We start from the raw sequence: 23,348 nt of genomic DNA, 5'->3' as shown, positions 1-23,348 counted from the left end.
GGTGTTGTCTTTTCTATATATCCAAAAGTTGCATTTCCTGCATTGATTTAACCATAAATTTGGCTACTTTGTTCTTTTTGCTAGTCCTTTGTCCAGTTTTATCCATCTTTGAATCCAAATTAAGGTTAAAGTACCCTCCTATCAATATATTCCCCTGCGTATCTACAATCTTCAAAAAGATACCTTGCATAAACTTTTGATCCTCTTCATTAGGTGCATATATATTGACCAAATTGGGTTTGTCTTCTTTTTCTCTTCCTTGTATCTGTGTCCCTTCTGACTTTCTTGTTGAGCTTCTTGTCTCAGTTTGTTGGGTATTTTTTTTCATGGTTTCTCTTCTTCTGGGCTTGTTATCTGTTGTGTCTCCTGCTTCCGTTTTTCTTTCTCACCCTCCCTTTCCTGTTGCTTTCTTTTTCTTCCAGCTGGGAGCCCTGCTGTCGGGCATCTCTCAGCTGTTCATGCTGTAGAGTGAAACTCCACAGCTGGTTCCCCCCTCCCATCAGTGTTCTTGTCGTGTGCAGTTGCGCACCTCTGTTTGGCTCAGTGAGCCATTTTTCTAGTCCCGCGGTTGATGGGTCACGACCCTGTGGGGTCTCCACTAACCTCGGGGAGCGGGCTCCTCTTTCCATGGTGGGTCCCTGCTTTTTTGTGCAGGTAAGGCCTTCACATTTCTCTTCCGGCATCTTTCCTTCTTTTTTACCCGTTGTTTTTGGTTTTTCTTTCTTAGGTGCCATTTTTTCCACACCTTTACCTTTATCTTGTTGTGTTTTGTGTATCTGGGGCTTTGCTTTTTCTTCACTTTTTTCCTTCTTTTCTGGAGAGGGCTGGTATTCTCCTACCGGCCACTACTCCATCACGTGACTCTTCTCTGATAATAGCACTTTACGATGGCAGTTGTATTTTACTTACAGTTTCACATGGCACATTTATTTCCCTTCCTCAGTTGCCCTTGAACTTATTGGCTTTCTGGCCAGATAAGATGAAGTTAAGATTTAACTACAATACTGCATCTGCAGTCACATGCAAGCCAGACCAAGGCAAATTGACATTCCTGACCTAAAGTGGATGAGAACACCACATGGGTTTTTACAACACTGTTACCTTACTTTTATTATCAGATTTTTAAATAAACTTAATTTCTAGCACTATTGTTGTGGGATTTGAACTCAAGACTTTGGATCTTTACTCGATCCTGGCAGCAGTGAACTTTAGAATTTCCTGAAGATTAGGTAAGGTTTTTAATCACAGTATTTATGTAAAATCATGACTAGAATTTTGTATGTAAAATCATATATTCAAGAAAGATGCCAAATTTTGTGAGATGTGAAGTATCTCTAAGGAGAAGTGTATAAATTGAACAGACCTATGCAATCAATAACTATGAAAACAAGCAGTGGCATGCAAAACACTTTTGAAAATCTAAATTAATTTGCATTACCAATAAAAACAACATAGAAAGTTTGTACTGCACTGGGAATACTAGGTATATTAAATGTCTTTCAAATCCTATTTTTTGTGGATGATCTCGTCTTTGTAAAATAGAATTCAAATCACCATGTATGAGCTTTCTTCTTTGAGGCATTTGGTTAATGCTCATGCTACAGGTACAATAAGATTTGATTTACCAACTCTTAATATTAATTCCCTGAAGAAATGAGTGTGCTGCCTTGTTCGATTTACTTGGTTTCCAGTGAGACATGAACAACAAAACATGCTGTTTCATGCACAGGATCCTAGAATAATATTTCAAACAAAAGTTGGTCATTCATTCTTGCTGTCCTGACCCTGTCCTTTATTAATCCCTCTATCAACAACAGTAAAAAAAAGACAGATTAGAAAGCATACAGGAGAGAGCTAGATCATTTTGATTTGTGGTGTCTTGCGCTCATTGTTAGCAAAACCAAAGAGATGATTTTGAACTTCAGGATGAAGTCAGGATGAACCCAGCCCTCATCAAGGATTCATTAGTGGAAAAGGTCAAGAACATCAAATTCCTGTGAGTCAACATCCCTGAGGATTTGTCCTGGGGCCTTCATGTTGATGCAATCACAAAGAAAACTCGCCAGCTGTTACACTTTGCAAGGTGCTTGAGGAATCGGTATGTCACCGAAGACTCTCGAAAACTTCTACAGTGCACTGTAGAAAGCATTCTGGCTGGTTGCATCACTGCCTGGTATGGAGGTGCCAACTCTCAGGAAAAGAATAAATTCCAGATGTTGATAACTCGGCCTGCGACATCACAGGCACCAGACTTCACTCCATCGATGACATCTACATGAGGCAGTGTCTTAAAAAAAAGCAGCCTCTATCCTCAAAGACCCCCACCACTCAGGCCATTCCCTCTTCACACTGCTACCATTGGGAAATAGGTACAGGAGCCTAAAGGTGAGCACTCAGCAACATAAGGACAGCTTCTTCCCCGCTGCCATCAGATTCCTGAATAATCAATGAACCAAAGACACTGCCTTACTTTTAGTGCAGTTTTAAAGAATTTATTGTTGTAAAATGTAGTTTATATGAATGTTTGCTCTGTGAGGCTGCTGCAAAACACCGAATTCCATGACTTGTTCATGACAATAAAATTCTGCTTCTGCTTCTGAGATTATCTGGGGACTATCATATTGAAATTTGTGGGATCTTGCTATGTATTATTACCTGATATATTTCCTCCATTAAAACTGTCAATGCATTTCAAAATGTAATCTTAGCTGCAAACTAGTTTGGGAATTGGTAATGTTAAAGAAGGCATGACATAAATTTTGATTTTTATTTCAAGATCACAAAATACTCTTGTCAGAATTTACAGAAGATTTTAAATGACATAGAACATAAAACATTACTGCACAGTGCAGGCACTTTGGCCCTTGATTTTGTGTCGACTCAGATATTCCTTTTTTAAAAGAATACTAAATCCTCCCTACCCCGTAACTTTCTATTTTTCTTCCATCTATGTGCATCTCTAAGAGTTTCTTAAATGCCCCTAATGTTTCAGCCTCCACCACCATCCCTTGGATATGGGCTGACAACAGGAACAACAGGAACAGGTCAATCCTTGAGTATGTTTTATGTCTACTCGAATAATATGAGTATTCCTTCTCCTTTGGGTGTTGTCTTTTCTATATATTGATTTCTCCTAGCTCATATTACTTCTGCTTTATTTTTTTTTGTCCGCCATTTCCAGGCACTCCTGATGTCTCCTTAAACTTCCCTCCCTTCACTTTGTGCATATATCCTCTGGTGTTTATTATTTCTGCCCTGGGAAATGGGCACTGGTTATCTATCCTATCTTTGCCTCTCATAATCTTGTAGACCTCTATTAAGTCTCCTCTCATCCTTCTATGTTTCAAAGAGAAAAGTCCCAGCTCTGCTAAGCTTACCTCTTAAGACTTATTTTCCAATCTAGGTAACATCCTGCTAAATATTCTCTGCTCCTTCTCCATAGCTCCCACATCCTTCCTATAATGAAGTGATCAGAACTTAACACAATACTCTAAATGTGGTCTCACCAGAGATTTCTAGAATTGCCACATGACCTCCTTACTCTTGAACTCAATGAAACCCAGCATCCCATGGACCTTCTTAATAATCCTATCAACCCGGGCAGTGACCTTGAGAGATGCATGGATTTGGACCCCAAGGTTCCTCTGTTCACTCACACTCTTAAGTAATCAACCATTAACCCTGTGTTCAATCTTCTGGTTTGTCCTTCCAAAATGCATTACATCAAACTTATCCAGATTGAACTCCATCTGTCACTTCTCCACCCAACTCTACATCCTGTCTATATCCTCGTATAATCTTTGACAATCTTCAGCTCCATATTCAACTCCTCCAAACTTTGTATCATTTCCAAACTTATTGACCCATCCTTCCACTTCTTCATCCATAGAACCATAGAACACTACAGCACAGAAACAGGCCCCTTTGACCCTTCTAGTCTGTGCTGAACAATTTCCTTTTGCCTAGTCCCACTGACTTGCACCCAGTCTCTATCTCTCCATACTCTGACTTGTCCAAAGTCTTCTTAAATGTTAAAATTGACCCTACATTCACTATCTCAACTGGCAGCTCATTCCACAATCCCTTAACTTTTTGTATGAAGAAGTTTCCTCTCACATTCTCCCTAAACCTCTCCCCTTTCACTCTTAACCTATGTCCTCTAGTTTGTTTTTTGTCATCCAGGTCATTTATAAAAATCACAAAGAGCAGGGGTCCCAGACGAGATCCTTGCAGTCCTTCCAGGCAGAATACTTTCCTTCCACCTCTGCTCTCTGCTTTAAACCTGCAAGCCAATTTTTTTTTTATCCACACAGCCAAGATTTCATGGATCCCATGCCTCATGACTTTTTAAAATATGTTTTCATGTGGGATCTTGTCAAATGCCTTCCTAAGATCTATATCAACCACATCTACCACCCTACCCCCATCAATTTCTTTTGTTACCTCCTCAAAAAGCTCAATTAGGCTCATGAAGCATGATCTTCCCTTCACAAATCCATGCCCTACAGCCCTTGAGTAGGCTGTACTTCTACAAATGCTCATAGATCCTTTCTTTAAGAATCCTCTCCAATAGTTTGCACACCACTGATGTAAGGATGACCGATCTATAATTCTCAGGATTCTCCCAATTATCTTGTTTAAGAAAACTACATTTGCCATTCTCCAATCCTCTGGCACCACCCCTATGACCAAATACAATTCAAAAATCATAGCTGCTGGTCCAGCTATCTCTTCGCTCACTTCCCTTAGCAACCTGAGGTATAATGCATCAAGCCTAGGGACTTGTCAATCTTAATGCTTTTAAGAAAATCCAACACTTTCTCTTCCTTAATCTCCACATTGTCCAGCACATAAGCCTGTTCTATTCTGACCTCATCCTGATCAAGATCATTTTCTCTTGTTAATAGTGAAGTAAAGTATTCATTTAAGACCTCCCCACCCTCCTCCACCTCCAGGCACATGATGCCTCCTTTATCCTTTAGTGGCCCCACCTTGATTCTCGTCATCCTTCTGTTCTTCACATATGCATAAAACGCCTTGGGGTTCTCCTTAATCCTACATGCCAAGGCCTTTTCACGCCCCTCTTTGAGCTCTCCTAAGTCATTTCTTAAGTGCCTTCTTGGCTACAATATACTTATCATGAGCCCTTCCTGTTTCTTGGTTCCTATTTCTTAAATATGCTTCCTTCTTCCTCTTGCCTTACCTGCTTTGTCAACCACAGTTCCCTTTTCCTATCATCTTTTCTCTGTCCCAGTGGGACAAACCTGTCCTAAATCCAGCATAAATAGTCCCAGAACTTCCTCCACATTAATTCTGTGCTTTCATCCTTGAATATTTGTTTTCAATTTACTCTCGCTAGTTCCTGCCTCATCCCATCATAATGATCCCTTCCCCAATTGAACACTTTCCCATTTTAACTGCTTATAACTTTATCCATAGCTATGCTAAAGCTCAGGGTGTGTGGTCACTGTTACCAAAATGCTCCCCCACCGAGAGGTCCGCTACCTGATCAGGTTTCATTACCCATAATTAGAAGCCTTTCCTCTTGTCACCTGGTCCACATACTGTGTTAGGAATCCTTCTTGAACACACCAGGAAAATTCAGCCCCATCTATCCCTCTTGCATTCAGGAATTTCCAGTCAATAGTGGGGGAGGTGAAATCACCAATAACTATAACTCTGTGTTTCCTGCACCATGCCAAAATCTGCCTGCTTATCTACGCCTCAGTTTGGGAGGCTATAGGTTACTTCTAGTACAGTGATTGCTCCCTTTCTATTTCTGACTTGGACCCACACCCTCTCAGTGGACAATCCCTCTGCAGCATTCTCCATTTCTATATTTGTGATACTATCCCTGACCAGTAATGCTACTCCCCTCCCCCCCTTACCTCCCATCATATTCCTTTAAAGATACTTAAACCCTTGGACCTGCATCAGCCAATTCTGCCCTTTCTCAAACCAAGTCTGTAAAAGCCACAACATCGTAGTTCCATGCACTAATCCATGCTCTAAATTCATCCCCTCTAGACAAACCTCTAATTTTATTTTCATCAACTGGATTTTGATTGTCTCACTGAAGGATTCCTGACATTATAGATTCAAAAAACTGCTGAAGTCTTAGGAACAAACCGACCCAAGGTCATGAAGAGAGTATGGTTCTTTCATGACAAATTGTTTACTCCTCATTCTCCTTGACATTCACCATTCCAGCAACATCTTTTGGGCCATAGAGTCTTTAGATCATTCCACTCCTAGAGCAGCCAAAATCCAATAATGCTTCCAACAGAAGATCAGGTGAAAAATTCCTCAACTGTTACTTGGGCTTGTTTCTGATCCATACCAATGACTTAAGGCAGGAAAATAAGTGGATAAATTTCCCCAATAGGATCAATATCAATGTCAGAATGAGGAGAGATAATCATGGCATGCTTGAACTTAAATTTTAAATGTTTTACATCTTAAATTTCATACAGCACGGTAATAGGCCCTTCCAGCCCATGACCCGGTGCCACCAATTAACCTACCCCAATTAACCAACTACCCCCATCCATTTTGAAGGATGTGAGGACAACCAGAGTGCCCGGAGGAAACATACAGCATGGTAACAGGCATTTCAGCCCATGAGTCCGTGCCACTCAATTTAAACCCAATTAACCTGCACCCCTGGTATGTTTTAAATGGTGGGAGGAAACCTGAACCCCTGGAGAAAACCCACAGAAACACAAAGAGAGTGTACAAACTCCTTATAAACAGTGCAGGTATCAAACTCTGGGCCCAATCGCTGGCACTATAAAGCTGTTGTGCTAACCACTACACCAACTGTTCCGCCTCTTGCAGACACAGGGAAACATACAAATTCTTTTTTTTAATTTTTTTTAATTTTTTACACAATAAACCATATTGACCAAAATACATACAGACATTTTTCTCTTGAATGTATAGTGTCATTTTCTCCCCTTTTCCCCCCCTCCCTTCCCTCCCTCCCTCTCCCCCTATCCCATTTATTCAAAGTTCAATCTATAAGATACATCAAATCACATGCAAACTTCTTAAAGACAACATTGGATAATAGTGTTTAGTGTTTAGACTGTCCATTCGCATAGCGTCTTCCTTTTTTGTTTTAGACACAGAAAGTACTGAAATCAATTCAACAGCCAAAATGCTATTGTGTTCTCATACCTATTAAGTACATAATTAGAATTATGTTTGTTTCACTGAACTCAGTTGCTTTTTCAGATAATGTTTTAACATCAATGTCTATTTTCCATTTCATATCAGCATTTAAGATTCTATTGTAATGTTTAGAAATAGAACGAAGGAATTCACCCTCAACACCCACCAATTTTTATCGCTCAACCTGTTGCTGTTTTGTGTTGATTCTTTCTGGAACTTTGCTGAGTTTAAGCTGCCAGGCAGATTTCCTGCAAGGCCAGAACTCTATACACTTCTGCAGTCCTTAGCAGGCACTATAGAAGTCATTCTTTCTCTTTGGAAAAAATGTTAATAGTTTTCAATATTCTCTCCTCTGCTTCTGAAAATTAATTCTATTAATCAAGCTTGCTTTATGACTGGTGATTTTATCCCATTCACCTCTTTTTTTTTCCTCTGGCGACACACAAGAGAGAGCAGATGGCGGAAAATGGTCAAAAAAGCCATCTGTTGGAGGAACTCAACGAGTTGAGCAGTTTCAGTGGAAGAGAAGTAATTGTTGGCTTGTTAGTACTGGACCCTCAATCAAGAACTTAAGAGGGAGCAAAGCCAGTATCCTGATAGTGGTCAGTAGGGAATAAGTGAACAACAGAGGGGTGAAGGATGATACACAGATGGGGAGGGTGAGATGTGGACTTGGGAGACAGAAGAATTTGATTGTCAAGTGTATTTTATCTTTTATAATGCAGAAAACTCCATTTAAAACATTGTGCCCTTGTCATTTCACAAAACTGTCCAATTCCCCCATTCTTTTTTTGCTGGAATATATTTTTTTTTTGCTGGAATGTATTTACTCATCAATTCTCTTGCATCAGGGGTAATTTACTGTGGCCAGTTAACATTCTGACCCTCACATTTTTTGGATATGGGAGGAAACTTCTGCACTTAGGGAAAATCCAGCCAGTCACAGGAAGAACATATAAACTTCAAAGAGCAAGAGGTCAGGTTTGAAGTTGAATCCCTGGAGCTGTGAGACACCAGCTCTTCTTGCTATGCAATTCTGGCACTGCCCGCAAATAATGTGTTCACTCCATATCATTATATTAGAACACTAAACAAGAAGGTGTATGGTGTGTTGGCCTTCATTAACCATTGGATCGAGTTCAAGGGCCGTGAGGTAACGTTGTATCTATATAAGATCTTAGTTTGACCCCACTTGGAATATTGTGTTCAGTTCTGGTCACCTCACCACAGGAAGGATGTGGATTCTACAGAGAGGGTGCATAAGAGATTTACAAGATTCAAAGTTCAAGTTTCCTTTTATTGTCATGTAATAATAAATTAAAAGTTTGACATACAGTACACGATATACTTAACTATTGCCTGCCGTAAGACAAAAAGTCACCATTAGTTCTGCATGGTGCCCCTTACAGAATGAGAAGCATGAGAAAGTCCCTTCCTCTCAATGAAAATGTTCTGCCATTTGTTTGAGTTCTTTCCAGGATCAGCTGGAAGAGATCCAAATCGTTCCATTATGTCACCACGGTGCCTTCACTCAGTGGCCTTTGTGTAACTGAAGAATTTAATATGTGTAAAAATCTAAAATTGGTTGTATTTTCATAATGAAAGATTTTCTTTTATACACCATGGATGCTGCTAAAAGCACTGCCTTTTCCCAATTCTGCAAGTCTGGAAACTCCAAAATTTGCACTATTTTCATTATTTAGAATATTGGACAGCACAGGCAAAGTCAATAGAACATAAAAATCCACAACACAGTACAGGCACCAGCCCATAGTGTTGTGCCGTCCAAATAACCTACTCTAGCAGTTGTCTCTAATAGTTACATGTACCTATCTAACAGTTTCTTAAAAGATCCTATTGTACATGCCTCCACAACCGTTGTTGACAGCGCATTCCATGCATCCACCACTCTCTGTGTGAAAAAGTTTCCTCTGCATTCCCCCCTATACTTTCTCACAATCCCCATGCCCCTCATGTCAGCCAATGTTTACTGTCCAGTCCCAATTGGCCTTTAGCCTGGCCATTTCAGAACCAATCACATTGAAGTGTATCTGACCTGGTAAAGAGGGCAGGTTTCCTTCCCTGAAAGATACTGATGAATCGGATTGGTTTATGCAGTAAGAAGATCACAGTCACTAGGACAGAAATGAATTGTTAACTAAAGTTATATTTTACAAATTCCATGGCTGGATACGTACTCAGATCTCAACCATGTTTGTCCAGGTTTCTCTGTGACCAACCCTCTAATTTAATCATAGCACCTACCATAGTATTCTTGAGGTTTATTATTTGAGTTGATGCTTGAGGGAAATGAAGATTTCCATTTATATTATATCTTGGGTTTAGCAAAGTATCTTCCAGTCAGTAAAGTGTACGAAGTATATTTCTTCTTTTGATCTAAGATTAACAAAGAGCCAAGTCCTACAAGCAGCATGGCAATAGCACCCAGACTTTTGATAAATGTTGGCCAAAGGTGAAAGTAAGCTGACACAAACTGGTATGGTGTGCTAGTATGAAAGTGTCCATTGCGACCCGTAAAAATTAGTGAGACCAGCAATGTTTATTTACAATCGTCCCAGAGAGAAGCTACTCTCATCTTTACTGGAATTATTGCCATGGCATCTTAATGATGGTGTTGAAAGTTTAACGTCATTATACAATGTACAGATACACAACAATCTAATCTGCTGCAACTCCATACATATGTGAGAAGCACCCACAATGTATAAATTAAATTACCATGCAAGAGAAAAATATGGTAAATATAATAGTATAGATAAATAATTCAAATTGGTGTTAGTGCAAAAAAAAACACCTAATGTTCCATTTGCCGAGATTTTTAGTGGTCCGTGAGAAGAGGTAGTGACTGAAGTGATGGTCTGTAGCAGCTGATACCCACACAGGAACACACCACTGAACCCGCTGGGGTTTCCAGTAGAACTGTTTATTTGAATTTAATGCACTCCCCTTTAAGGGCCACGGGCGTTCCGCCCCCAAGCACCGGTGACATTGTCCCGTTGCCCGGGGTGTGAGCTGTGGCCTAAGCCACGAGGCCATGAGCAAGCCCTGATGTCGCCATCTTCTGCAGCTGCCCTGCCAGTGTGGCAGTACAAACGGGATTGGTTTGCTTACAGAGATGTGCGCCACTGCACAACCCCCCCCAGAACCGGCTTACACATCCCATCGGATGGGCAGCCGACCCCCTCCATTTAGGCTGGGCCGTCTGCACGGGTTGGACTACATCCACGTGCGCTGGCTTCAGTCGGTTGACTGTGAACAGTTCTTCCCTGCCCCCAATGTCCAGAGTGAATGTCTTTCCCGGTTGGTGGAGGACCTTGTACAGGCCCTCGTACAGGCACTGCAGGGGGTCAGGTGTGGGCCACACTAAACAAACACGAATTCCACTGAAGCCAGCTCTTTGGGGACATTTGCCGGGTTGGTGGTGGGGATGCCCTTAAGGTGAGTCTGATGCGGAGGTCCGCAAGAAGGTCCAGGGTCTCCTCATCTCCGGATTCAGCACCTGCTCTGAAAAACTCCCCTGGTAGCAACAGTGGTGCACCATAGATGAGTTCCACGGATGACGCCTGGAGGTCTTCTTTTGGAGCCATTTGAATGCAAGCAGGACCCACGGTAGCTCATCTATCCTTTTAGCCATGCCATGAGAGCTGCCTTGAGGTGCCGGTGGAAACGTTCGATGAGTCCATTCACTTGAGGATGATAGGCCATGGTGTGGTGGAGCTTGATTCCCAAGCAGTGTGCCAGATGTACCCAGAGGGCGAAGGTGAACTGGGTGCCCCTATCGCTGGTCATGTGGGCTGGAACGCTGAAACGGGTAACCCAGTTAGTGAGCAGGGCTCTGGCGCAGGAATCGGTGGAAGTGTCCTTGATGGGGATGGCTTCCGGCCACCTCGTCATCCGGTCGTCCACAGTCAGGAGGTAGTGTGCATCCATGGAGACCAGTAGGGTGCCCACTATGTTGATGTGGATGTGGTCAAACCTCCTGGCTGCAGGTCGAAATGTTGTGCCGGGGATCTGACATGGCGCTGGACTTTGGAGGCTTGGCAATGCACAATCCTCACCATCTTTGCCACTTTTAAAAAAATCTGTGCCAGACAAAACATTCTGCCACCATGCACACTGATGTCTTGCCTGAGAGGTGGGCCAGTTGTGAATCGTCTGGAATGCTTCCTGCTTCCACTATGGGAAGACTACTGGTCGCAGTGAGCTGATCGAGATATCGCACAGGACCGTGTCACAGCTGCCCGGCAGCTTCAGGTCATCGAGGCGCAGGCCAGATATGGCGGTTCGGAAGGCCTGCACATCTGCGTTCTCCTTCTGGGCCTGAGCTAATTGGGCATAGTTCAGGCCAGGGGAAAAGTTGTGGATGGTGGGTCTGGAGATCGTGTTGGCAACGACGTTGTCCTTACCTGTTCAGTGTCAGATGTCGGTGGTGAACTCCGAGATGTAGGAAAGGTGTCGCTGCTGGCACACTGACCAGGGATCCTTAGCCATGGCAAGAGCCCTCGTCTGGTAGTAGGAGTTGGATGTCCTCCGGTATCTGTTCAAGGAAGGCTTGCTCAAACATCAGGTAGGGTTTGTGACCTTCTGCCAGTGTGAACATTTCACCCATTAAGGCGGATGTTCTGACCTCCAGGCCATTGAGGTGCATCAGCTTGGCCGACGGAGAGACTGAAGGTGCCGAGGAGGAAGGCTTTGAGGGCGATATACTTGCCCTTTTCTGGAGGATCGTGGTTAAGGTCATCCACTCTGGCTGCAGTTTCCTCATCGAGGGTGCTCACCACATGGTAGAACATGATGGAGTCCAAGGTGATCTGTCGAAGATGAAACTGCGTTTCCGCCTGCCTGAACCACGTGAGGGGGGGATGTTTCACAGAGACAGCGCTGATCACCAACGAATTCATGTTTGGAGACCAGATAATGTCTGGGCTCTGCGGGATCACTTATGTAACAGCTGATACACACACAGAAAGCACACCACTGAACTTGGTGGGATTTCCAGTAGAACTGTTTATTTGAATTTTGCGCGTGCCCCTTTAAGGGCCACGGGAGTTCTTCCCCCGCGCAGCAGTGATATCATCTCGTTGTAAGGGGCGTGAGCTGTGGCCTGAGCTACGAGGCAACGAGCAAGCCCCAACAGTGCCATCTTCTCCAGCTGCCCTGCCAGCACAGTGGTACAAATGGGGCCGGTTCGCTTATAGAGATGTGTGCCGCCACAGGGCATCCTTAATGATGTTGGCTGCCTTTTTGAGGCACCACCTCACATAGATGTCTGTAGTGGACGGGAGATCTGAGCCTGTAATGAACTTAGACATATTTACTACTTTCTGCAGACTTCTGTACTTGTGAACACTTGATCACCAAACCAGACCATGGTTCAATCAATCAGTATAATTTCAACAGTACACTTGTAGAAATTTGACAGTGTAGTTGATAAAATGCCAAATCTCCTCAGACTTTTTAAAAAACAGAGACATTGTTTTGCCTTCTTTGTGTTTGCCTGGCTCCAGGAGAGGTGTTCCAATGCATGGGCTCCCAGGACCCTCTTCATCTTTGCCATCTTTGTGGCACAGTGTCTTAGCTTGTAGAGCTGCTGCCTTGCAGAACCAGAGATCTGGCCTCAATCCTTCCGTCAGCCGCTCTCTGTGCAGAGTTTGCATGTCCTTCCTGTGACCACGTGGGTTTACTTTGGATGTTTTGAAAGGTATGCAGGTTGCCAGTTTAAATGACCTCTATAAATTACCATAGTGTGTCAATGAGTATAAATGGAAATGTGGGGAAAATAAAATGAGATTGATGAAGGTGTTGTGTCACTGGGTGTTAGCAAAATGAAGGAGCTGGTCATCAGCTTCAGATGACTTGGGGAATATATTAGAGACAATTAGATTTTTCAGTCTAATTATCACCGCTTTAACGTTACAGTCAAGAAAGCAGGCCAATGCCTCTATTTCTTTGGAACTCTATAGAAATTTGGCATATCCCTAAAGTCTCTTGCCAATTTTTATAAATGCATCATGGAAAATACCTGTCTAAATCCAAAAGAAACTGCAGAGAGATGTAAAAGCAGCTCAAGCCATCATGCAAACCTCTCTCCCCTTCATGAACTCCATGAAGTCTCTTCTGCATCCTTTTTCTTTCCCTATTGGCACTTGGGTGCAGAAACTTGGACCATAGCCAGAGATAAGCAACTATTCTACATCCTTTGGGGAAGGGCTCAGGTCTGAAATGTCGGTAATATATCTGATCATCTTATGGATGCTACGAGACTAGCTGAGTTTCTCCAGCATTTCTGTGTTTTGACTGCAATCATAGTTTCTGCTGACGTTTGTGTTTTAATCTGTTCCACTGAACCAAACACCATCCTGTATGTCACACATGTCAAACTCAGGCCCGCGGACCAAATTTGGCCCGTGATATAATTATATTTGGCCCGCATGATCATATCAAATATGTATTAGAGCTGGCCCGCTGGCCACCACACCAGTATAGCACATGCACAGCTAATACTACAAATCCCAGAATGCTTTGCAAATGCATTGGCGCCAGCCCGTCAGCCTGCTAATCTCCTCCACCTCCTCTCTTTACTTTTATTAACATCTGCGACCTGTTGCCTAACTCACATGTAATAACCCCCTTACGAAAAATGGCCAAACGAAAGACAGAAAACAGGACCTTTCAAGACAGGTGGGAGGCAAGCTCTGACCCCAGAGTCTGATGAACTTGCATCTAAGAAGAGATGCCAAGTATCTGGTTTAGACCCAGGTGCATCAGAGTAAATCACAATGTAGCAAGCGAAGCTTGGATTCATATTTTCTTTGGTTAACTTTGGACTGTTCATAGTTGAAAGATTGGATTTTCATTGAAGCAAGTTGTTATTTTTTTGACTTGTTGGCTTGTGAAAAAAAAAAACATTTAAAAGGAGCTTAAAGGCTATAGAGAAATGTGATTTATTGAATATTTTATTTCTCATTTGTTAATGCTTCTTCTGGAAAGAGTTTAACCAAAACTATTATTAAACATTTATTTTAATAAGAAAAAGTTTAACATTACATATGTTGAAAGAAGAGAAAACATGCAGATGTTGTTGAAATTTTTCAATAAACATTTAGTTTGGCCCACAACTTAGTCCAAGTTTTTAATTTTGGCCCTCCGTGAATTTGAGTTTGACACCCCTGCTGTATGTTTTGCACAACATCATTGTGCAGTAACAACATTCACCACTAGATGGAGGTGCATGCCTTTGCAAGAGCCTTGCTGAATGTTCCTTAATGTTCTTATTTCCATTTTATCATGTTTGACGTTGGTCCTGTAGGCAGGATAAAAAAAAACCTTCCACCACAGACTTGATATTATCTTCATGACGTGACTGTGAATATTATTTCTTTCCCGCTTATGCACAATATGTCACTAGTTTTCCAATTTCCGTGAGAGAAACTTAACTGAAAGGGCACAGCAAAGTTTACTTTTTTTTTATCTGGATTGGTATGTGCAAGGATAATAATAGTTTTAAGGAGTAAAACATCCCAAGGACACCAGGCTCACAGAGAATTAAAGGAGAAGGAAGAAGTGGAGAAGGTGAGACAGAATGAAATACGAAAGTCAGGACACTGTTATTGAGGGAAAAACAAAGAGAAAAGCTGGAGCAACTCAGCCAGTCTCACAGCATCCATAGGAGGTAACAATATAGAATGCACGTTTCGGGCCTGAGCCCTTCTTCATGGTATATGCAAAAAGCATGAAGGTATCTGAATAAAGACTAAAGAATGGCTGAGGGAGGAGTCCAGATGAACAGCCAAAAGGTGTTAATTTGATATGATAAGAGCCTCGACTCATGGACGAGCCATGTCTCTTTATAATCTCTTTGCTGTATGTTAACCAGGACTGTTTCATTCAAAATTAGAGTTTTATTTTCCTATACTAATGCATTGATTTTTCAATCAGATCCAGCTGAAGAAACAGCAGCCCTCTTTATTAGCATTGTATGCACATGCTAAACATTCACTCCTTCCATCTTTGGTGTACCCATGGAGCAGTGCATGTCCTACCCAACTGCAGTTGCAGATTACCAAGATGTCTTCATCTCCTGAACCTTATACCTCAATAGACAAGGACTTGCAAGTGCATTGACCAGCTCCAAGTTCCCCTTCAAATTACACCCTACCCATAGTTGGAAATAAATCAACATTTCTTCATCATTGCTGGGGCAAGATTCTGGAGATCTCTGACAGGGTTGAGGACATAGGGTTTCAGCAAGTTCAACTTTATAATCGCACATAACTGAGGTGATTTCCTTTACTCTACTGTGAGGCAGACAAAGATTTGCCATTAGCAGAAATTGCTCAGACCCCTTACAGTCAGAAAAAGAGAAGCAGAGTCCCCCCCCCCCCCCCCCCCCAGAGTTACTAAGTGACAGAGGATATGACCCACAGGATGGTAACTACGGTGGTGGACCAGTGAAGGGCTTTGCAGCTTTAGAACACACAGGCGATGGGCTGTTGGCGATCCGAGATGAGGAACCCACACAGGCTGCGGGCCTACCAGCAACTTCAGTCAAGGGTTTCACACTAGGCGGTGGAGTTCTGGAAACTGACTCGAGACTGACTGAAAGGTTACCAGCTATTGGAACCGGGATGCGAGAGGATGCTGATTGTGTCAGCGATTCAGATCTGGAGCTCGGGCTGATGGTTTACACTGGAATCTGTGTGGCTACAGGGCTGCTGCAGCACTGAAGGCAAATCCATGGGCATTCAGTGACTCTGAGGGGACTTTCTTTCGCTTCTCTTTCTCTGACTCTGAGAGGGTCTTCAGGCAGTTTCTGCTGATAGCGAATCTATCTGCCTTACAGGAGATGAAAACAAATTCTGTGTAATGTTGCACTATTTTTATTACATGAAACTAAAGGAGTGAATCTGTATAAGTTGGCGCAACATATGGGCAGAAGAGCCTGGTCTTTGCTGTAAAGTTCAGTGTAAAATGTGTTCCATCTCAACAATGAGGACATTGTCATTGTTCTAACCATATAACAATTACAGCATAAAAATAGGCCAACTTGGCTCTTCTTGTCCATGCCAAGCACTTTCTCCCACCTAACCCCACTGACTTACACTCAACCCGTAAACTTTCATTCCTTTCTCGTCCATTCTTCTCCTTAAATGCTAATATCAAGCCTGGCTCCACCACTTCATCTGGAAGCTCGTTCCACACACCCACCACCCACTGAGTAAAGAAGTCCCCCTTATGTTTCCTTAAAACTTTTGCCCTCTAATGTCATGTCCTCTTGTTTGTATCTCCCCCTTTCTTATGGGAAAAATAGAGCAATAGGGTGGGAGGCAGGATTTAGCATTCGTAATGTATGCCCATTTTGCGACCTTTATTAAAAAGTGATGATTAAAAAACCCACTTTAAAATGGGTAAGGCTCCTTAAATGAGATCACAGTCAAGTAACGACTTAGTGATTTTTTTGATATCATTCTTTGAGGAAGACCCAGAAGTGTTTAACAGGAAAAGATATAATTAAATCAGTTCCTCATCCTCCTTTGGATAACTTAGGACTAATTTACATTTTGTAATAATTAAAACTTGGAAAGTGGCCATTTCTGACCTTCTACAACTGCTGTTTTATATAAGGGTTTTGCAAGTAGAATTCCTCAGTATGCAAATTATATGAGGATTTTTAAAAATAGTTTTGCCATCTATGGGTTTCTTTATTGGAAGCCATCAAATTGAATTTCAAACCCACTTTAAATAACAATATATTTAAATAGAAATAAATGATGGACAAAAAAACATTCTCTCAAGCAAAATATTTAGAGCAGTGCTGCTAATGTATCCCTATCACTCATGTTACACAGTTGGAAGAAGGAGGTATTGGGAATAGGAGGCAGCAATCCTGTCTGTTTTACAACCTTCAGGTGTTTTGTCCTGGTTTCGTGAACTGAGCATGATTTCTGACAATTCCTGATCATCTGGGCCTTTTGAAATGGATCTGCAAAGCTTCCAGGAAGCCCAGAGCTAAAAGCTTCCTGCCGACTTTGGCAGGCATCATGTTTAAATAATGAGAACAGTGACTCTAGTTTAATTGGTGTGGGTACCAGTGTGTTTCTTTTGATTTGACTTGCCATACCCCAAGGCCATTTGGGCTAATGAAGCTTCCAGCTGCAGTGTTCAATTTTCCCCGGTGATATAATTCATCAGCGAGCACCTGATTTTTCTCTTCCCCCACCTCAAGCCCCAGGTTGAAACCTCCACAGGCTAGGTCTCTGATGCTGCCTGTTTAGCCGATGGCACATTCGAGCGACTGCCCCAAAAGTGGGGTGTCATTTTGACGGGACTTGTTACAGTGAGAATGGAGAGCAGTGCTCCAGTTTCTTCAGATTTCCGAATTAATAAACGTCAAATTAGCATTCACATAGACAAAGATGAAGAGCAGAAAATGTTAAACAACACCAAGCATTCCAGAAGCATCAACAAGCTCTAATCAGGCAAGTTAAAAATAGACGATGCACTTTTTAAGGTGCAAAGAAGGTTGAAGAAATATTATTTTCTGACAATTTATGAGGGAGGCAAATTAAAACATGTTTTTCATAATACACGAGCAATGAACAAATAGTGCGAGAGAAACTCAGCAGGTCACACAGCATCTGTAGGGAGTGAAGGGCAACCAACATTTCAGGCCTGATCCCTTCATCAAGAAGCAGGCTGGCTCCTGAAGAAAAAAGTATGGGAGGAGAGAAAGGGAGGGATGGGGAAGGGCAGGGGGAGCAGCTCAGCTGACAAGTAGTGGAGTCATAGTTTAATATAGGTGGAAGGGTAGGTGAAAGAAGTTGAGGTGATAGGGTTGCTCTCTGAATGAAGAGCAGAGGGAAGGGACTGGAGAGCTGGAGGAAAGGAGACAGAGGGATAAAAAGAGTGACTGCCTTGGAGGGGGGGGGGTTAAGTGTAACTGGAGAAATTGATGTTAACGCTGTCTTTGGAGTGTGGCCAGATGGAATGTTTGGTGTTGTTCCCCCACTTTTCACTGGGGTCCTGAGGGAGGGCTGCATTACTGGAGAGAACGTTGATCAGCTGAAGCATTGTACTGAGCCTCTGACTGTTCTCTCCAGAAAGATAGCATGACACTGCCTTGAAGGAGAGAAAAGAGGTATGGTGTTCTCTCCAATATTTATTCCACAAGCAGTGTTACTAAAATCAAACTTTAACATTATTGATCAACCACATTCAAGAGCTGTGATTAAGAGGCTTTAATCACGTTAAGACATCAGTACATCTCACATGTTGCTGGCCCAGTTCCAAGGCAGGTACAGAGGCAGGAGCCTTTATAGGGATTTCAGGAGGCGGACCAGCTCATACAATACAAACAATAAAGTGGTTTCACCACATTCACCCCTTCCTTTGAAACAAAGTCCGGTGGGGCGAAGTGATTCAATGTTCGTTACAGGTTCAGCCTGTCCAGTGGTCTCGTCTGTCACTCCAACCAACGTAAGGTTGGCTTTGGCACAGCTGCTGGTTCCCAAGCATGTCTTGCGTGAAGGGCTGTGCCTCCGGTGGCTGAGGGAAGTTAGTAGGACTGTGGGGTTGCTCGGTCTGTGGTTGAGGCACTGTGGCAGACGCAATTGGTGGGGCTGGTTGGCCAGGGTTAGCCGTGAGGGGATGTTGATTGGATGGTTGAGGCGTTCCCTGCATGTGCCAGGTCTCAGATGGAAACTGTGTCCTGCTGCCCATCCTGTTGCTCCACGTAACCATATTGGGTATTTGCATAGAGGAGGTGGACCTTCTTGACCAGAGGGTGAGTCTTGAGGCAACTGATATGCTTCTGGAGCAGTACAGGCCCAGGGGTTGTCAGCCAGGATGGCAGTGTGGCTCCCAACGCCAGCTTCCTGGGGATAGAAAAAAGCCTTTCATGCAGTGTCATGTTACTAAAGGTGAAGAGGAGGGGCCTGGTGGCATTGAGCATCTCAAAGAAGATGTCTTACCACTGGGAGATGGATAGGCCTTTCAATCTGAAAGCTAGGAGGACTGCCTTCCAGACAGTGGCATTCTCTCTTTCTATCTGGCCATTTCCCTGGGGGTTATAACTCATGGTCTTGCTTGTGGCTATGCCCTTGGCCAGCAGGTATTGGTGTAGCTCCTCATTCATAAACGAGGCTCCCTGGTCACTATGGATATATTAGGGGTATACAGACAGAATTAATATGCTATGCAGTGCCTTTATGACTGTGGCCATGATCATGTCCAGGAAGGAGATGTGGGAGTGTTATATTCAGTGGAAACTTGGGACTATTTTATGCTGGAGCAGGAGCACTGCAAGACGGCAAGAGCTGCATCACACTGAGTGGTGAGCGTGCAAACTTGGGACTATTTTATGCTGGAGCAGGAGCACTGCAAGACGGCAAGAGCTGCATCACACTGAGTGGTGAGCGTGCTCAGTGCAACATGACCAGCAGCCTGAGATGTGAGTAAAAGATTGTGCTGTAAACTTACAAGCTTCTCTGAGTGTTTATTAAGTCCTCCGATGGTACAACCAAGGACATAACATGGTGGCAGCGGTGGGATTGACAGAAACCCACATCAGATAAGGGAAAAATCCCTATAAACTAAAAGAAACACAAAGAAAAGGAACAAAGGAAAAAAGTAGCATTACTTGTCTACCAGAGCTGGAGAGGAAGATGGCCACAGCAGCAGCACCATTTCACCCAGTCATGGACAGGGAAGCCGACAACATCATAGAAGCTTTTAAAGAGTTCAAGCAGAAGTGCAACCTAGCATTCAAAAGTCTCCTCAAGTGAATCACACCAGAGGAAAGGGTTAATTACATCTTTGTTTGGATGGGGGAGCGAGGACTAGACCTGTTTATTAGCTGGGAGCTGGCTGAAGGGGAAGAAAATTACCCAGAAAGGATATTTGAAATTTTTTTCTCTCATCTAGAACCAAAATTCAACCATAGAATAAAGTGATATGAGTTCCAGGGATTAAAACAAGAGCCTGATGAGTCAGTAGATAATTTCCTCACAAAGCTAAAGAACATGGCAGCAAAATACAAGTTCAAAGAAATCAAGGAGAGAAGAGTCGACCAACTAATCTGGGGAAGGGCTCGACCTGAAGGGAAGAAAGCACTCATAGGAAAAGACAGCTTGAAACTAGCAGATGCCATAGACATAGCTAGGGCTTTCGAGGCCACTAGGAGGCAAATGCAATCCTTCTCCGTGCAGGCCAACATGCAGCACAAAGATAGAAGAGTCAATGCCATAAAGCGCACGCAGAGAAAGTCACAGACATCCGAGAACTGCAGGAAGTGCAGCAGAATACACCCCTTCAATGACCACAGGAAATGCCCCGTGTTGGGTTCAAAGTGCAGGACCTGTGGGAAGGTCAATCATTGGGAAAAGATGTGTAGGTCTGACATGAAAAGAGAAATAAATCAAGAATACACCAAGTCAAGGGAAGTGACAGCAGTGACTCTGACTCACTGATGCTTGGCATCGAAACAATACTCCTTCATGAGATGTCCAAGAAAGGGAAGGGAGAAAAAGATGAATTGCACACCACGATCCAATATTAAAAAAAAAGATCAGAAACAAACCAACAACATTCAACTTGAAAACAATGTTGGATACTGGATCACAAAGCAACATCCTCCCGCTTAGAATGTACTGCCAGATGTTTTCCGAGTACATAAAGAATGGGTACCCGGAGGAGGACACACTGGAAGCTGCAAATGTCATGCTCACAGCCTATGTGATTAAACAACTAAGAAAAGTCCAAATAAAAGGCAAACATAAAGGAAAGAGCATTATATGCACATTCTTTGTGGTTGACGCCGACGGACCAGCAATCCTAGGCCTGAATAGTTGTCAAAAATTACAGTTAATCTCTGTAAACAATGAGATCAGGGAAAAGAAAATGTCCAAGAGGATCAATAGCGACATCCCACTTAAGCAACAGCCTCCGATCACAAATAAGGCTGAGCTCATGGACATGTACCCTGAATGCTTTGATGACACAGTTGGGTGCTTTGGGAACTTTGAATATCACATTGCTATAGACCCAAAATACAAACCAATAATCCATGCTCCACAGAATGTGCCAATAGAGCTGAAACAAAAGCTAAAGCAGGAGCTGAAAGAAATGGAAGGAAAGCGAGTAATAGAAAAAGTAGTAGAGCCAAATAACTAGATAAATTCTATAGTAGTAAAAGAAAAACTGAACGGCCACCTAAGAATATGTCTGGACCCCATAGATCTAAACCAAGCAATCAAAAGAGGGCACTATCCAATACCAATGCTGGAGGACATCACTTCTGAACTAGCCGGATCCAAAATCTTCAATAAGCTAGATGCCAAGAATGGGTATTGGAATACAAAGCTGGATGAAGAATCGACACTGCTAACAACTTTCAACACTCCATTCGGCCGGTACAAGTTCCTGTGCTACCTTTTGGCCTAAAGGTGAGCCAAGACGTCTTCCAGCAAAAGATAGATGAGACCTACAGGGGATGCAAGGGTGCTGTCAGCATCGCAGATGACATCCAGATTTTTGGCAGAGACGGGAAGACCCCACGATCTCCACCTACATGAGGCCATGGAGAGAACAAGAGGGGCCGGCATCAAACTCAGTGCAGACAAATGCATCATCAAGGTGAAGGATTGCCAGTTCTTCAGAATGGTGTACACACCTGAAGGGGTCAGGCCAAACCCAGAGATGGTAACAGCCATTGCTGAAAAGAAACTAAGAAGCTTCCTCTGCCAGATCCAATATATGAGTTCTTTCATCCCACACCAGACCATGCAGCCAACCTTAGAGAGTTGCTGAAAGAGGATGTGGAGTTTCAGTGGTCACAATTGCATCAGCGAGATTTTGACAAGCTAAAGGAAGTGGTCTGCAGAGAAGTAGAACCGAGCTACTATGACAGAAAAAAAACCTGTCACATTACAAGTAGATGCTTCCACCAGAGGCCTCAGGGCAGCGTTGGTGCAGGAAGGAAAACCGATAGCTTTTGCCTCAAAAGCCCTGACAACAGCCGAGACCCAACATGCCAATATTGAAAGGGAGCTGTTGGCAGTCGATATATGGATGCAAAAAGTTCCACAAATTCCTCTATGGGAGACAGTTTGTGATAGAGAGTGATCATCGCCCACTGGAACACATCCAGAAAAAGAACTAAAGCAAAGAGCCAGCCAGATGACAGAGGCTGCTCCTCTGGCTCCAATGTTATGACTTTACCTTGAAGTCTTGGCCAGGGAAGGAAATGGTGCTTGCTGATGCTTTGTCACATCTTTCCCCAAATAAATGAAAAATACAAAATGAAAGACATTGAGATCAAGATACATCCCCTCGTCAGGGTGACCAATAACAAACTAAACCAGATTAAAGAAGAAACCACAAAGAATGAAGAGGTGCAGCTGCTCTCACAACAGGTAATACAGGGATGGCCAGAAAGGATAAAACAGGTACAGCCTACAATACGCCAGTATTGGTCTATCAGGGACGATATACCCCTGGAGAATGGTGACTGGCAGGGTCTCGACTGATAATACCAGAGACAATGAAAAAAAATTCTCCAGAAAATACACCAAGGTCACATGGGAATGGAGAAATGCAAACTTAGAGTAGAACCAGCAGTTTACTGGATAGGCATGTATAAGGACACCGAAAACATGGTGGATACATGTCTGGCATGCTAGAAATACAGAAATGCACAACAAAAAGAAGAGATGATATCTGTGGAAATACCCGCCAGGCCATGGCACTCAGTGGGAGCAGACCTGTTCACAGAAAACCAAGAAAGGTATCTGACTGTGTTCTGCTACTACTCTAAATTCACCTTCATAATGAAAGCATCAACCATCACTGCTGCAGCTCGTGCACTTCTCACAGATCAAGGGATACATGAACAAGTGATATGTGACAATGGGACCCAATTCATATTGCGTGAATTCAGAGAAATGGCTGCAGAATATGGGTTCACTATCACTACTTCATCACCACATTACCCCAGCCATGGATTCAAATCCATCCACCAGACAATCAAGTGGAATCAAGAAGAAAGCTGACTAACATACAAGAGGAATGTCGTCAACATTACAATAAACATGCACAAACACTACCAGAGCTCTTCCGAGGTTAGCATTGGCATGTACAAGAGCCAAAGACAAAAACAT

The 23,348-nt window shown here is 43.0% G+C and overlaps 1 protein-coding gene across 5 annotated transcripts in view; it reads left to right on the top strand.

Moving 5' to 3' along the window:
* The window catches only part of LOC138761905 (contactin-associated protein-like 5), an 857,011-nt gene that overhangs the window by 678,674 nt on the left and 154,989 nt on the right, over positions 1-23,348 (top strand). The window contains exon 21 of one of the 5 annotated variants that reach the window (XM_069934857.1): positions 15,133-15,429. The exons of the other annotated variants lie outside the window; for them this stretch is intronic. Within the exon in view, the coding sequence (XP_069790958.1) occupies positions 15,133-15,318 (186 nt within the window). The 3' untranslated portion in view covers positions 15,319-15,429. Of the gene's footprint in view, positions 1-15,132; positions 15,430-23,348 lie in introns of those variants that run through there. 5 annotated transcript variants of the gene reach the window in all.

Source organism: Narcine bancroftii, chromosome 4 (assembly GCF_036971445.1).
Source record: "Narcine bancroftii isolate sNarBan1 chromosome 4, sNarBan1.hap1, whole genome shotgun sequence".
NCBI lineage: Eukaryota > Metazoa > Chordata > Chondrichthyes > Torpediniformes > Narcinidae > Narcine > Narcine bancroftii.
The sequence above is the reverse complement of the archived record's forward strand: the minus strand, read 5'-3'. Positions and strand labels throughout refer to the sequence as shown.